The 18,296-nt window shown below is 32.4% G+C and overlaps 1 protein-coding gene and 1 long non-coding RNA gene across 2 annotated transcripts in view; both read right to left on the reverse strand.

Moving 5' to 3' along the window:
• Nucleotides 1-18,296, reverse strand: part of LOC133199056 (uncharacterized) — a 536,473-nt gene that overhangs the window by 317,124 nt on the left and 201,053 nt on the right. The window lies entirely within an intron of this gene.
• LOC133199160 (uncharacterized) lies at nucleotides 7,856-18,049 on the reverse strand. The gene is made up of 5 exons (XM_061335022.1): nucleotides 17,771-18,049; nucleotides 16,811-16,998; nucleotides 15,963-16,055; nucleotides 11,489-12,007; nucleotides 7,856-8,015 (listed from the first exon to the last, which is right to left on the reverse strand). Exons 1-5 carry the CDS (start codon nucleotides 18,047-18,049, stop codon nucleotides 7,856-7,858), a joined length of 1,239 nt encoding a protein of 412 aa, XP_061191006.1.

The raw sequence follows: 18,296 nt of genomic DNA on the forward strand, positions 1-18,296 counted from the left end.
TTTAGCTAAGCTAATGTTATGTACATCTGTGTTTAACTTTTCAATAATGGTGTTTGATTTTATCAATTCACGTTCTAATTTTTCAGCCTTCATGGTTTGAAATGTTAATTTAGCTTTTAAATCTTCATCCGTAGCCATGGTGATATGTTGACTGAAATATCAATGATAAATTGTCCTACCAAATGGATCTCCAGTTGTACCCGATGTTCGAAGCAGCTGTCCACATCATATGAACCGTTTACGTAGCTGAGCTATATACTCATGGTGATAGGAGACCTATATTTATGCACATCACACTGCCAGGTAATCTGAGTTAACCATTAACCAATATTCTGTCCACGACGCTATTTGTGATAACCAGCTTTTTGTTCTATAGGTTTTATTGTTATCAAGTTATCAACAACAATTATGACAATGATGTCAGATAATAATCATTAATAATAATGATGATGGTAATAATGGCAGTGTGCTGTTCAAATGAAAAATAAAGAAAAACATGACCTTACTTACAAATGTAACTTGTGTAACTATGTTGACTGAAATATCAATGATAGATTGTCCTACCAAATCGATCTTCAGTTGTACCCGATGTTCGAAGCAGCTGTCCACATCATATGAACCATTTACGTAACTGAACTATATACGCATGTTGATAGGAGACCTATATTTATGCACATCACACTGCCAGGTAATCTGAGTTAACCATTAACCAATATTCTGTCCTCGACGCTATTTGTGATAACCAGCTTTTTGTTCTATAGGTTTTATTGTTATCAAGTTATCAACAACAATTATAATGGTATGATGTCGGATAATAATCATTAATAATAATGATGATAATAATAATGGCAGTGAGCTGTACAAATGAAAAATAAAGAAAAACATGACCTTACTTACAAATGTAACTTCACATGAATGTAATGATGTATTAATAAAAAATGAATAAAATATATACACAATTAAGACAGACAGTTGACCCTTCATTATAAAGATTTATAACATATTACACTCATAATTGACTTATGAATAAATACATATAAATAAGAGATCATATGCTTTCATATAAATCTTACCCCAAATAGGGCCACAATGCATAAGCTTAGGTCAAGGTCACAACTGGCTACAGTGATACTGTACAACCTAACCAAAAACCAATATACCTATATTACCTCTAGTTGTAGTTGTAAACAATAGCACAAATATATCTTGTATAATAAATATAAACTTCTTCATAATAAAAGCCTATAAGCATCACTAGAATTAAAATGAATAGCCAATATTATATGAAAACTTTTATCAACAAAAACATGGCTTAAATTTATTCTACTAAAATAAATATTTTCTGACTTTACACATATTAAAATAACCCTACCAAAACATACTTTACTATTATAAGCAAAGCTAATTAAAAAAAAATATAAACTTACAGTTGGTATTTACTAGTACAGACACTGACACCTAGCTAAAATTCGGCTTTAACAACTACACCGTCTTCATAGCGCGACACATTTCGTGCAAAATCATTAACTATGAAGCCACGTGATCATAGGAAGTGATGTTGAAATTATCAAAATATTAAACAATACATTTAACTAAAAACTTATATATATTTTTCCATCATTATTTGAAAAATGATAATGACAAAAATTATTTTAAATGAAAATCTTGAATACTTTAGCTTATCAGAATCTCTGTTACTAAAAATAGATGTGGAAATCACCCTCAATGACAGTGTATGAAAACAAAGAGAGATAACTCTTGTAAAAAATCACCACATCACATTTTTATTTTGCAACCCGTTCCACATTAATGATTCTTGACGGCTATTTGATTTAGAGTATATAAGGAACTAATATTACTTTTAAAATACACTCAGATTGCTTGTTACTATTTACACCTGGTGATGACCAAGGACAAAACCAACATTCCGGATACCAAGGTCCTGCTGTCACATATTAAACCAATATCCTCCTTTGAAATCAGCAGCACAGGGACTATCAGCCCTATTGTGTTCTCTATCAAGGGGGAAAATCTTTTTTAAAGAAGAAATGTCATGGTAAGTCTCCGTAATATCCAAGCATTACCAGATATTACAAATACAAGTTTATGTAAAACAAGACATCACCCTCAGGCATGTAATGTAAGGCCACAATTTGTAATCAACGTTTTACAATGGAATGCAATTTCTTAGTCTTGCACACATCATTGAGCACGGACTGATAATACCGGTGAGTTGCATGAGTTTTACATTTTCGCATTTCTACTGTTAACTTTCCGGATTATAGTTTTTATATTTTTCATTAATACACAACAACATTTCTACTTTTCATAAATATTAAGGATATAGTTTTATGCTGTCTGGAACAGCTAGCTAAACCTCACACCTCATACTTGATCATTGAAGAACACATGGTAACTGGTTCCATATTTATTAACAAGCGAATTCATATTCCAATCAGTGAATGAGCGAATGAGCCTAGGTGAGTGAGACAAAATGAGCCTATGTGAGTGAGCCTAAGTGAGCGAGTGAGTCTACACGAGCGAGCAAGCGAATGAGCGAGTGAGCGAATGAGGTAAATAACTGAAATAAACAAAATCAAATACTATAATACTGATATACCAAAAAGACAATAACGGTGTTCCATAGAAATAGCTCACTTATAAACCTTATCATAATAACAAATTACTATAAAGCATATTAGATAAATTGAATAACAATAACTAATTCTCGTGACTTCAGTGACTTTAAACTTTACAAAAAATACCGGTCTGAATAAGTTTTCAATACACAAAAACTCTATAAATAATCACCAAAAAAAACTTTACAAATAATAGGTATGACGTTACAAAAGTTTCCTATAAAAACTTACATGGTAATAGGCCACAAATCGTAAGAAGGTAGAATGTTACATGTACATCCTCATGGATGGAACTCTAATGGCAGACTGAATGAAAACTTGCACGAGAAAATGAGGGAGATAACTCCTGACACAAAAGATTTCCACTCAAGGAAGATAATTCAAAAATTTACAAAGAAGGATAACTCTTTCTGATATCTGAATAATACACATATTTCACTCCGTATACACAAATTACACAAAAAAGCAAACAAAAATAAATAAAAAATAAGAACTGTGACAGCACACTCCCCGTCTGATGTTTCTAACATCACATATACAATTACAGGCTATACATCAATGTCATTGGATAGTAGCAGCACCATCTCTGTAACTGGACGAATGAATGTTGACGACTGGCAACCGCGTTTTGCGACACGAATTTCAGCTTTACGAACTTTCCCGTCATCACTGGGAAACACTTTCACAATGACACCCATAGGCCAAAGGTTACGATGAACATCTTTATCGCGAAGTAACACAATATCACCTTGTGTAATGTTTCTTTCACTACGCGTCCACTTGCGACGAATCTGTAAAGTATAAAGATACTCTTTTCTCCAGCGTGTCCAGAATAAATCTGCCATATGCTGTACGCGTTTCCACTGAGCTTGATACATGTTCATCTTGTCAACAGGAAGGTCGACGATCACAGGAGTTTTCTGGGTAAGTATCATGGAAGGGCTCAGAGGGTACGGTTCATCTGCATCTTCCGATAAGGGGACTAATGGTCTGGCATTTACGATTGCTGAAACTTCTGCCATAAATGTCGTCAGTGTTTCATGAGTTAGTGATCTAGCTGGTATCTCCAACATAACTGCATCAATCACACGTCTTACTACTCCAATGAGGCGTTCCCATGCGCCACCCATATGCGAAGAGTGGGGTGGATTAAACTTCCAAGTAGTTCCACACTCATAAAGGAAGTTTTTGATTTTACTGTCTTCTAAGTTGAGTCCAGTTGAATCAATTTTCAGGTCATTTATAGCACCCACGAAATTGGTTCCTTGATCTGAACGAATTTGGGTAACTTTTCCTCGAATGGCTTCAAACTGCTTAAAGGCATTGATAAATGATGAAGAGCTTAACTCCTCCACAACTTCAATGTGAATTCCTCTCGTTGTAAGGCAGGTAAATAAGATTGCCCATCTTTTCGAGTTTGCAGATCCTCCACGCGTCCGACGAGTAACTATCTCCCATGGTCCAAACGTATCCAGGCCAATGTAAGTAAATGGTGGACTAGGCTCCAAACGATCGGTAGGAAGGTCCGACATTTTTTGACACAATAGCTTTCCAAGTAATTTTCTGCATTTGACACAGTTGTGAAGTATGGATGAAACTAATTTTCTGGCTCCTATTATCCAGCACTACGAATCGCTCCTGCTGTTAAGTGGCGACCTTGATGTTTACAGAGTTCATGATAGTAACGAACAATCAACAACGCTATATGATGGTTTCTGGGTATTATCACTGGATTTTTCTCATTGATTGGTAAAGAACTTTTGTTGAGACGTCCTCCGACTCTCAGTATTCCATCTTTATCCAAGAATGGCGAAAGAGGTAAAATGTTACTATCTCTAGGTAGAGGTTTTTCTTTCAATATGCACTGAATTTCTTCTAAATACACTTCATTCTGCACAATTTTGATGATAAGTTTCTCAGCTTTGTTGAAATTTTCCACAGTTCTTGAATCTTCACACACATGCCACCCAGAGCATTTACTGTCTCCTTGTTGAAAGGAATGTGCTATATGCTGAAGTCTGGCAATAGTTTCAACAAGTTTCCTCCATTGCGAAAAACATGAGAATCTTCCTGATTTCAGTCCAAGTCTAGAGATGTCAACCTTTAGACAAGTGATTTCTTGTCTGACTTCCCTGTCTGAATCTGGGTCCACGATCTCATAAGATACGCATGGGTGCTGAATCTGTTGTAAGTGTGCAGGTGATGGTCCTAAGAGCCAAGTACTGTTTTGTAGAGCTTTAACTGGTATCTGTCTTGTTGCTTGATCAGCTGGATTTTTGTCTGTTGATATGTATGACCACTGATCTGGTTTGGTCACTTAACAAATTTGCATCACTCTGTTTGCCACATACTGATAGAATCTCCTTGAATTGTTGAAAATATATCCCAACACTACTTTACTATCACAGTAAAACTTAAAATGTTCAATCGGTAATTCTAGCTGTTCTGATACACACTTAGCAATTTCCACAGCTAGCACAGCGCCACAAAGTTCTAAACGTGGTATCGAATGTCCTTTTAAGGGCGCAAGTTTTGATTTGCCGAGGATAAATCCAAAGTTTCCTTGTGATTCTACATAGGCCACTGCTAATATTGCTGATTCTGAAGCATCACAAAAAATGTGAATTGTTTTGTTCATTGTCTCACTCCATGACTGAGTCAGTTCTATGTAAACTTTTGGGATGTGTAGATTTTGGAGATGTTGTAAGGAATTTCTCCATTTTTCCCACTGAATAGACTGATTTTCTGGTAAAGGTTCATCCCAGTTGACCGTTTCTTGAAGTAGATTCCTCATAACACTACTGGCCTAAAAAATTACTGATAGTGCCACTTTTTACTGATAATTTCTGATATTTACTGATATTATACTGTTGGTACTGAGAATTTCTGATATTTGCTGATATTTTTACTGTTGTTACTGATAAATGCTGTTGGTTCTGATAATTACTGATATTTACTGTCGTTTTTACTGTGGGTTCTGATAATTACTGATATTTGCTGAGATTTACTGTCGGTACTGAGAATTGCTGATAATTACTGAGATTATTTCTCTAGGTTCTGAAGGCTTGAAAAGGGTTTATTTTTTTTATTTATTTAGTTATTTATTTATTCAATCAGAAATAACTTTACTCTTTTTCATATTTTTTGTGAGGAAAATTTCAAGTAGAATCGAACTTTTTTTTTTTCAGAAAAAAAAATGATAATACATAATAATTAATAAATTTGGTTAATCCATATCTAAGAAACAATATTTATAAAAGGTACATGGCTGATAATGAAAGATGAAATTGCTCAGGTGAAAAATACATCTACAGGTTATTATCCTAAAACAGACTGCCTATGCATATACGGATCACCTCTCAGGTGTGAAAATTACAATTTTACTCAGATAAGAAGGTTCGCCCCCATTACATATTTGTATGCTTTTTGCGAGTGGCCAAGTGGGGCAAACCGAAGCAGATTTAAATTTAGAAAAGAAATTCAAAGATATTGCTTGGTGGGAATACATCAAAATGAGACCCCGTCCACTCCAGCCAAAAAGGTGTAGGTGGAGTGGTATTAAGGGAAATGAAATTTAAGTAAAAACCAATTAGACTCATTCTTACGTTAAATTCAAATAGTTCCAAATATGTCCATTTGAATAATTTTGATTTTCGAATAGACCTTTAGATTAAGTTTTCCGAAAACTAATCTGGCAGAGAATAGAAATGAAAACAAAAAATCCGGAAAAAAAAAATTAAAAAGTATATACCGGTATGGAAGGGGAGGGGGTATGGGCAATCCTGTCCGCGAGTACCTAGCTGTGGGCCATACATAACGTTATACCTTGAGAAACATTGTCAGACTTTAATTTTTCCCTTTTTTTTTTTATTGTCTGAATGGAAGTTCAGAGGTATACAAGTCATGTACATTTTTAATGCAATAAGTGTCACACAAAAATTTTTCTTTTTAATTCATGAAAACAACAAAGCGAAGTTGCAATCAATAATTATATATTAATAGTAAATCATTTCATTCTCATAAGCGTCGGAACCGGGGGGGGGGGGGCTGGGGGGCTTAGCCCCCCCTTTTTTTTGCAAAGATAGACATAATATAGGCATTGAAAATTGGGGCTTACCCACTTTCAATCAGCCGCCCCCCCACTTTAAATTTACTTCCGACGCCTATGCTCTATTCGTGAAAATTTTATCTCGGTCCCGAAATAACCAGATACCGAGATTATAAGACACCGGCTGGTAATGAAAAAAATGGCGATGTGTATTGGTCAGGAAACTATAAAGTAATTAAATAAAAAGTGAAGGAATTTTGAGAATCACCATATCTTAGAAAAATAAGACACCGATTCCTACAACTTTGTGGTAGGCCTAGTTTTATGCACTCGATATGGTGCCTCAACCTACTAGCTTCCTTATGACTTTGTCGGTAGTTTTTTTGATCTGCACGTGTACCACTATTCACAAAATGAAGACAACATTTGGGTTTCACAGAAATGCGTCGAACCACTGGCAGGTTAGTATGCAATGTTCATTGTTGCAAGTGATTTCAGTGTTATTTTTTTCAACATTTTTGTGTCAATTTTGATGTACTTAAGTTACAAATGGAGGTGAAACTATTCTCTATTGAGAATTTGAGGGGGGGGGGGGGATATTAAACGAGCCATCAACTTCTCAATAGGGAATAGAGGTGAAACCACCTCGACTCATGAGGAAATGCGAGATACACATGTACCTGCAGTGACCATGGTGACTTGAACTGAAGCTAATACATGCAACATTTTCAAATGAGATTTTAAAAATCTGCTTGTTGAAACTGACATGAATTTCATCAACAAGTGACAATGCAAATAACACATTTGGTTATAAATATCATTTAATATTTTTCTACATGAAAAACATGAAATAATTTCCATAAACATGATATATATATATATATATATATATATATATATATATATATATATATATATATATATATATATATATATATATATATATATCATTGATTATGCAGAATAGCGCAAGTTTCATGATTTCTTGTTAAAACAATACATAGACGTACAAAGACATGGAGTAGATCTACTATAGAAAGTGAATTTCAGTAAATTTATACAAAAAACACTTTTCAGTACAGTATAGCCACATTCAAATTCATAGTAACACGTCACTTCAGTCTTGCTCTTTCATGTTTGTGCATGGATTCAAAATCAAATATTACTGTCAATTTGTTGCATGTTTGGATCTAGTGGATTTCTTTCCTTTCTTGGTGTAAGCTGACAAGGGGACATCACTGTCTGAGCTGTCGTCATCATCAGAGGGGTGTATGGCTGTCGGTGGGGTTGAATCGTCCAGATTTTCAGCTCCACGATTGTCTGCTCCTCTGAAAGTTTGAGAGAAATCATGAATAAGATTATTTTGCAAAACATGTAGATTGATTTGCTGAAGGAAGACAAAGAGGCCGGGCTAAAGAATAATGATTTCCTCTTTTCGGATCAAAGCACTGGCACAAGATATTGTTTTGATTGCACTGAGTTTTAAGTTATATGAAGAAATAATCAATAACTACAATAAAGATGCATGAGTATAAAGACTGATTCCTAACTAGGACAGTTCTATGATTTATTCACAGTCTTAGACATTTATAATGTTATTTTCACCCTCATTTATTGAATGGTTTTTATTTATTCTTTAAATGTAATTAAATAAGTTTTTTTTTTGGGGGGGGGGGGTGTTATAAGATTAAATTTTTCTCTCAGGAGCAGAACTTAACTCGTCTAATCTTTAATAAAATACACATAGAACATGTAGAAATAAAGAAATTTATATTAGTCAATAGCATTGACAGATGCTTATAATAATAACTTACATATCATGTTCGCCCCTTCCCTAACAAAAAAATACTATAGTAAACTATAGTTAACTATAGTTAACTATAGTTTACTATAGTAAATCAAAGTTCCAAAGTTTTCGCCATAGTAAATCAAAGTTCCAAAGTTTTCGCCATAGTAAATCAAAGTTTCAAAGTTTTCACTATAGTAAATCAAAGTTCCAAAGTTTTCACTATAGTAAATCAAAGTTCCAAAGTTTTCGCCATAGTAAATCAAAGTTTCAAAGTTTTCACTATAGTAAATCAAAGTTCCAAAGTTTTCACTATAGTAAATCAAAGTTCCAAAGTTTTCGCCATAGTAAATCAAAGTTTCAAAGTTTTCACTATAGTAAATCAAAGTTCCAAAGTTTTCACTATAGTTAATCAAAGTTTCAATGTTTTCTCTATGATGCATTAAAGTATCGAAGTTTTCATTAAAGTTAATCAAGGCTTTTACTTGATTTCAATTGATTTTATATAACTGTGATATATATTTCTAACAGTAGGTTAGTAAAGTTCCATGGAATGGGACATTTCAATAAATAAGTGTATTGTGGTATTTTTTTTTTTTTTGTATCTTAATTTAAATTTACTACTTTAGCTTATACAAATAAAATATATTTATTTATAATATCATAAGATACAAATCAGTGAAGTGAATGGAGCAGGTATTTTAGTTCTAAATGACTCAAAATTTATTTTATATTCTCTTTCTCCATAACAATGAAACTTACACTACATCAGTGTTATAAATAAATACTGTTGAATTAATGTTGTTATGTGTTGGACAGACAACCTTATCGTTAAAATGAATTTTTTCTCCTTTGTTTTACAAAAGGGTATTACATGTAACAGTCATTGAAGTTTCTATGAATAACTGTATCCCGAACACCTAGAATACGCAATAATGGCGATAAGTGATTATATGTCCCAGACAGAATATTCTTCTTAAATGTTCCATTTTTTTTTTGTACAGTTTATAGAACAGCTTCCAATAACTTCATGATAAGTAAAAGTGGCGAAATTGAACAAGTTGAAAATTACATAAAATTTGTTTACCAAAAAGCAGTAGAATTCGGAATCAAACAAGACTGTATGGCTTATACAATACTCATACATAAATATGATCATATAGGAAATTAAACCACTCAAAGTTAAAAGTACCAACTAGCTGTTATTTCCTTAAATGCTTATTATATTGTATCCCCATGCTTTCTTCGAACGACAAATACTAAATAGGATATGAATCAGCACATTGAAATATATAAAACCAATTCCGTGCACATCGGATTTTTGCGAATTGAATTCTCTCAAAACTATTGAAAATTGCGGATTTAAATTACTCAGCAGTTATAATATATCGTTTTTAATTAAGGTATTTTATATGGACTAGTATACAAAGTTCTGTATATTAGCTAGAAGTATTATATCTTTTCTGGTGTGCATTTCAAAATGATACTGGGTCTATATAATACATGCCTATAAAACAACTCAAAGTAATTATTTCAGCCAACCCCCCTTTTTAAATATAAAATCCTTACATACAAATGAAATTAAATGTTGTCATTTTTTTTCCCTCCAAATCATAAATCTTAAAGAATTACCTATGTGAAAAGAATTGTACATCATCTTTTTTTGTAGTTAAAAATCCTCAGTTCTGATTCTTAAAGTTTATTACAAATTTACAATTTAATGCGAAATTTCCTTATGCAGAATAAAATTCATGCAAATACCAATATTGATTCTACCTAATTTTTGTTTTGAATTACCTTGGTAATCACAGTGCAACAGTATTCTGGTCACTGTTACATTTTATATATTTAATCACTTGCAAGACAAAAACAAGAGTTAAATGCATTCATATACATTTTATTCAGTACAAAATCATATATTTATTCTAACATGTTTTCAATTATTTGTTTCAAATGTATACCATGTATATACAACCAAATATCAGCTAGAGGAAGTACTAATTTCTGTTGAGAAAAAACAATTCAACATACAAGTTGGAACAAAGACATTTTTTACACTAGCACATACTGTTTACACCTGCACGCTGTCAGAAAACTTTGGTGATGAGTTCATAAAGCAAACTTGAATACAATTCATATTTCAGTTTTTTCATGGTAATTTCAACTAGGTTCCATAACAGTACTTACACATTTATATGCATGTATATTTAATGAAAAAAATGTTCAATCCCATTCATAATGGTTTGGCAAACACACAACAAATTTCACAAGACCACAGACACTTTGAGTAAAAGTCCTCAATATCAATGACAACTCTAGCTTGAGTTTCTTTGACTCTTGTTATGAAAAAAGATGAGGCACCAACATCGGTGTCACTAAACAAAAGATCATTTTGTTTTTCAAGTTTTTTCCCAACAATGTAAGGTGTTTTACATCCACATTCATAAGAGACATGTTGACATTCTTCATTAAATAACATCAATTTCTCAACAATGTAAAAATCACCAGACAGAGTTTTGATTACATAATTAATTGATTTTCCATCACTCTTTGAGTAAGACTGAGAATAAATCAAATTGTCTTTAAACAAGAATCTGTCAAAAAATACAGCACATGGACTTTCCAAATTAATGTTCAAGCGATTCTCTAATGCTAATTGTTCAAAAACCGACAAAGCTCGGTAAACATTCTTGCCAACCCCAAGAAGCTCCTTACTGATTCTGATGTAAGATTTGTGATGTTTTTTACCTTTTAACTTTTCACAAAAAAAATTTAACAGAGTCAGATGCTTTTAACAAATGGAATAAGGAAAGTCTCTTTGCTTCCTGAAACAAAATCAAAGATTTACATATCTGCGTGGATACATGTTGGGTGCCGTTGAACATTGTCAATAAATTTCCTCCATTGCTTTCAAAAGGAAATGTAGAGGTACCCCATATTGGACCCCAATTTCGCACACTCTGGGCAACGTGCAACAGCTGATGAACATTAAAACTCATGTGTTCAGTTCCATACAGTTCTCCAACTTGCTGTACAAACTTTCTGAGAGCCCTCTCAGCACAGTCAACTTCGTCCAATGTTACAGATGACTGTAGCAGCGTGTATATAGCAAACACCAACAGGAAGAAATGGTTGACGTACTGTTGCGGAAGAATGCTTCTTAGAATAATAAGTGCATAGAAAATAAGGAATGCTCTCCATTCCGATGCTTTCCAAAATCGCCTGGTGGAAAGAGAGCGTGGTCGGCGTGTGATTTCAAAGGGGGGCTTTAATTTTAACAGCTTCCTATCCAGTTCCTCCCACTGTCGTCCAATATAAAATGGCTTCCCTTTATTATGGGTGTCTAACCAAAGGCTTGTAAACTGACGTGTCACACCCTGGCATACATTATGCAAGTAGTCTGGCACAAAGCCTGCAACCATATTGAACACACTCAGCAAGCATAATGGACTTAGTCCTTTAATTCCATTAATCACACGAGATGTTGTACAGGCTAAGAGTCCATCTTCAAGCACTGATGCATGGGTCCTCTCTCTGTATGGATCAGAAGGATATGCTCTAACATGTCCATCTCCTTTACTTACAACTTCTCCCGGATTTAAGCACCAATCACACCCAAACTGCCCATTAAACTTTCGCGTTCCTCAAAGCTGGCCTTGCCACTGCATCACTGCTGCAGATAAGGGTGTGTACCTTTGTGCACAGCTTCCTTCCAATAGAGTCTGTCCAGGTAACTCCCTGCTTACTAAGCTTGTTGCACATCTCATTATTAGTCCCCTACCGGTGAAACCGGAGGGGACTATAGGTTTCCTCTGAGTCTGTCCGTCCGTCTGTCTGTCCGTCTGTCCCTCCCTCTGTCAGTCTGTCCCACTTGGTTTTCTGCACTTTTTTTCTAAATGCTTGCAGATATTGAGCTGATTTTTGGTATTTGAGTGTATCTTGATAAGTTACAGATCAAGTTTGCATTTTGTTCCACTTCATTGATTTTTGACGGAATAATGGCATTTTCAGTTTTTAATGGGAATCAGATTACACTTGCCAGTAGGGGACTAGTATTGCTAATGCAATACTCTCAGAATGCTTGTTTCACCTTCATAAGCACCTTGATTTTTGTAAAAATCCATTGATGCCAATTTTCCATCTGTGCACAAGGCAGTATATCTTCTTTCAGTGAATGATTAAAATATAACTTAATTATATATGCTCAACTTCTGAATGGGTGTAAATGGTATGGCTTTCCCTATATCTGTCCATCTGTTTTAGGAGTTTGTGGCTGGGTCACATTTTTCACAATTTGAACGTAGAACCACCCATCTTGGTCAGCTATTTCATTTTTGGGAGGGCGTTTCTTTTAATCCTTAAGTAGGTTAATACCATGGCCTCAATTTTGAATTATTTGACTGTTTCTGCATTATATTTTGCAGTCTGTAGGGTTAAGGGGCCAGTTTTAAACTTGGTAGTTCATTTCATTGCATATTTTCCTCTTAAGTGGCCACTTGGTCCATTTTGCTCAATACACTTGTTTTGTCACATGAGTATGTTTCTTACATGAAACAAGACAATTAAGTTTAAGTGATATATGTTTTTAACGTACAAAGGTCAAATTGAGAATGTGTTAAGGTAATATAAACTTTTGATCTTCAAACTTATCAAGGTTATTAACACATTCCAGTGACCTTCTTTAATTAGGGTCCCACAAATATTTATCATTACAACTGTCAGTTCATCAGTCTGTCATTCTGTCTGTCCACTAAATTTGTCTTTGAATTTTACAACTTTTTACTTTACTAAATGTTAAATCAGTGCAGAGTTTGATTTTTTTGAAAATTAATATAATTTGACTTTAAAGCATTGATTTTAAAGCTGAATTTTGAGGCCACCTGTCTTAATTGGTTAGTTTGTCATTTTCCCATTATGTGCAGGTGCAACTGTAATTACGCTACTGCTAGGTGAATTTTCCAGATAGTGGTTGTTTATGCATCTTATATATACTATGGGAATGGTCATTTATCTTATAACCTTATACAGAAATAAATAATATAGACTCAAAGGTATTATAATTTATATAAATTAATATCAGCTTTTAATATGAAAATTCCTGTTAACTTCAGGAATTATCCCTTATATCTGTAAGAAATTTCACCTTCTTAAAGGGAACAAAATGAATTTTGTCATTAAATTGGAGATAATTTTTACAGGTAATACATTTTGGCAGTACCTGCATCTCAGCTAAAAAGCTAAGGAGCAATATTGGTTCGAGGTACAGCCATCTTGTCAATTTCATAATGGAGGAGATTTTCACAGAGGAGGAGATGGCTGAGTGTAGCCTGACTGGTTCAAAGGGAAGAACCAAAACAGAAGACATTAAGCCTGCGCTGGATGCTGATAAATTAGCAGACATCATTTGTAAGCCATTTCTTAAAAAATCTTTTAAATTAATGCAATAAATGCCCATACGGCATAATAAATAGGGTTTATTATTATTTTTGTTTGTTTTCCTAGCTATGTGATTGGCACAAACTAAGACACATGATCAGGTTAACATTGTTTCTATTTTAAGCTTCTACAATAGTTTACAATCTTGTTTTTAAATTTCTAAAACAACAGTAGTGATGACATCACAAAAGTCAATAATAACTGAATGTTTTTAAAAACAATTCTTTAGCTGCTGTTTTAAATATGGTGTCATAAAGAGTATGACTTAACAAAAAACAATTCTTTAGCTGCTGTTTTAAATATGGTGCAGAAGTGTATTGTGGGACTGTTATTAAAATCATATATAATATATGCTATTTATTTTGTAGCTTATACCAGGACCCAGTGGAAAGTAACAGACGAGGAGATCAAGAAAACTGTAAGAACAAAGTTAAACAACTGCCATAAGAAGAAATACCAGGCCAGGAAGATCAGCACACCTGAGGATTCTTAAGTGGACAGCAATAATTTAACTGTGATAAAGTTTCAGAACAACTGCTCAGTAACTTCTTCAGTATGATTCAGTGATTTTTCCCCCTTTTTTCAGCTATAATTGTTAAAAAGACTTACCATATCCTGATGTATCAGCAGTTTTAAATATCAAGAAAAGGATGTTTAAAAATGTTCTTATTTATTGATGTGCCAACATTTATCTTGTATATATTTAAATAGTGCCAATTAAGTTTCTTGAGTTTTAGTTTCAATAGTGCGTATGTATTAATATTTATAGAGTAGTTTGTAGTGCTGTTATTTTCTTTTACTATTTTTAACCTATGATATTATATTGAATGACTTACTTTGTTTAATTTAAGGCAATGCCAGAAAACTTGTCATCATTTTTGTCAGTTTTGTATATTTTGTAAATTGTCATAATTTATTCCTAGATGCTGGATTAAAGGATATTTGTTGTCAAATCCTTCGTAGTTTGTATATGTGTTTGTGTAGTTTGATGCAAAGTTTTGTTGTTCTTTTTTGTTGAATATTTTCCTGTGTTCCATTTTAAAGATTTTTATACTATATTCCTCAGGATGATAAATCAAGTAGATGTGTTTTATAAAATATATTTTTTTTAAATCTTTATTCCATTGCTTTATCTTTATGTCTCAGAATGATGTTTTTTTGCTTTTAAAGTTTTAAATAATTTGGTTGTATCATGTCTGTGATTTGTAATTTGTCAAAATGAGCTTTCACATGTAGATAAAATACAGGAAGCATAAATTGTGATATACATTGCTAGCTCATTATTTTATATAGCTTCATAATTGAATTAAGTATTCACATTAACTACCAAAATATTAAAGAGACTATTCATATACTGTACAGATGTATGTATGCCTTTTATAAAACAATGCAAAGAATACATAGATGTATTTTTGTATTTCACTTTTAAAATCTATTGTTATTATTTATTTTTAATTGAAATCTTTGTTACAATAAACTTTTTAACTTAAACTGTTTGCTTCACTTGTAAATGTTTAGGAACAGTCTGAAGTTTCAGTAAAGTTATTCAAAGTTTTCACCATAGTAATTCAAAGTTCCAAAGTTTTCGTCATAGTAAATCAAAGTTCCAAAGTTTTCACTATAGTAAATCAAAGTTCCAAAGTTTTTACTATAGTGAATCAAAGTTCCAAAGTTTTCACTATAGTAAATCAAAGTTCCAAAGTTTTTACTATAGTAAATCAAAGTTCCAAAGTTTTCACTATAGTAAATCAAAGTTCCAAAGTTTTCACTGTAGTAAATCAAAGTTCCAAAGTTTTCGTCATAGTAAATCAAAGTTTCAAAGTTTTCGCCATAGTAAATCAAAGTTCCAAAGTTTTTACTATAGTAAATCAAAGTTCCAAAGTTTTTACTATAGTAAATCAAAGTTCCAAAGTTTTCACTATAGTAAATCAAAGTTCCAAAGTTTTCACTATAGTAAATCAAAGTTCCAAAGTTATAACTTTGGTACTATAGTAAACTATAGTTTACTATAGTAAACTATAGTTTACTATAGTATTTTTTTGTTAGGGTTAACAAGGTGCTTGTTTCGGTTGTGTTGGCTCTTCGTTTTCTGGACTTGCACAAGAAGCGATAAACTGATTTTTGTCCATCCTTGATAGCTTCAGTTCTAAAATCAGAAAGACATACATTAATTAGATAATTATCATTATTAAAAAAATAATGCAGGATTAATTATTTCCACTATAATTGTATATTTCTGAATATAAAATATTTCTGTTAACAAAATAATCAAAACAATTTACAAATTTAAAATAATATTGGTACATACAGTGTATTGCACATATGTGCCTAATTATCAACATGATTATGGTAATTAAAATCTCATTAATTGCATCTTACATGTATAACACTATATAAACTGCATCAGTTTTAAATAAATTCTTCAACTAAAAATTTTTGCAATGAAGAAAGTTTACATTTTTTTTAAATAATTTTTTTTTAAATTATTTATTTGTCTTAAGTAAATATTATGAAAGTCAGAGCACTTTTATTTATTTATTTTTTTTTTATAGCTTATAAATTAGAATTTTTGAATTATCAGTGCCATGAGTCTTTGTTAGTTTGTTGTATATTCTATGCAAATTGTAGTGACCAGAGGGACCCAGTGAGTTTATCAGCTATTGTTCCCCGCTTGCAGTTGTTAGGTTTAAATATACAAATCCTAGCACTGGGGTTTTGTACAAAGACTGAGACTAATTTTTTCCTTCTCTTTTTTTTTTTTGGAAATAAAAATAAATTTAAAAATTATGTTTATGATTAAGTAAAGATTTAATTTACTGTTCTTAAATTTTAAAAAATGAGTAAAGTTTAAAATGCAACTGTTCCTAAAATAAAAAAAAGAAAAGAAATAAAATTACTTACTTTTTCTTCCCATAGAATTTAATCCAATAGATGGCTTTTCGCATACGCTGCTGGATTTTCTGTCGGTTTGATTGAGTTTGGTCCATGTCTTTGGTGAAGGATGTCATAATTTCGCTGGTTGCTTGCTCCCAACTGGCATCTGTTTTCCCACTGAGATTGTACTTTTGTACAACATCATGTACAGATTTCTAAAAGGAAAAGAAAAGCAATTTATGTAAAACTAGTCTTCTATGTATAAAACAAAAACAATTTAAGATAAGTTCATTGAATTAAATGTATTATGTTTTCTATGAAAAATAAATAAGTTTAGGTTTAAGACAAGATAAATTTACACTTTTGTTGAATATGTTAAATATTTCCTCCCTGTTCTTTTTTGAACAATTGTCAACAATTAAAGGGTTGTAAATGAAAAAGATTTAATGGTTTACAATTGATAATTAAGATAAAATTATCTTATAAGCCCTATATATTAACTCCTCTAAGTCTTTTTAACATTCAAAAATGAACGACGTGTAAATTTGCATCGTTCAGTGATTTTTTTTTATTTAAACTGTAGTAAAATTTACACACACCCCCATTCTGTCACAAGGTTATTAGATTGAATCTTAGTTAGATTATCATGATGTATATATTAATGTTTCAGCTTATAAAAGCTACCCAAGCCCCAATGCATTTGTTAACTATATAATCTAATGATAATCAAATTTAATGTCTCTGATTCATATTAACAATTTTACAAAATTCTTATGTCTTAATTAATTAGCATTGTTTTTATATTCATCATGCATGTTGAATAATATGTTTTTCATGCATGCATGTGTATTATCTAGATATCAAGCTCTAGCTAGGAGATATTCTTTGTCTCATATGAATATTGTTATTTTCTAATTGTCAATCTTACTAAATGAACATATACTAATAGAATTCAGAAAATATAAAATTCAGTTAATATTTATTTACCTGCAAAATGCTGTGCTCATAGGTTCCTCTTTTCCAAAATTGCTCGGAATCAAGCCCCTGAGGAACTTCAAGGTCAGTTTGCGTACCAATGGATGTTTTTGATGCATTACAAGGGCAAGGGTTCCCAACATGGAATCGAGCACAACAAATGCAGTTATAGTCACAAGTCTTTGAACTATTTTGGGGCAAGTATGATGTACTCTGCTGCACAGAACCAGTTGCACTATAGTTGTAGTCCGCATTGTTAAATAACAAATTTTGATAGAAATTACCATCCATGATGTAGTTTGATACTGATCGAACACTAGTTATCACTTCAAAATTGTCCTTACACACTCTGACCATATTGTTTGCTTAAGATCTTTGCCTATCACATATTGTCATTAACTTCTCCTAATCATGATAATTTATGTACTCTTTCAATTATGGAAACTCTGTAATTAACTTAATCAGTGGACAGTTCAAACAACTTAATACACGCACTGCCAGGTAAATTCTTCTTGATCTCTATAATTGGGAAATTTTG

This window comes from Saccostrea echinata, unplaced genomic scaffold (genome assembly GCF_033153115.1).
Source record: "Saccostrea echinata isolate AGI-Se365-2 ecotype Australia unplaced genomic scaffold, CSIRO_AGI_Sech_v1 ptg000033l, whole genome shotgun sequence".
Taxonomy (NCBI): domain Eukaryota; kingdom Metazoa; phylum Mollusca; class Bivalvia; order Ostreida; family Ostreidae; genus Saccostrea; species Saccostrea echinata.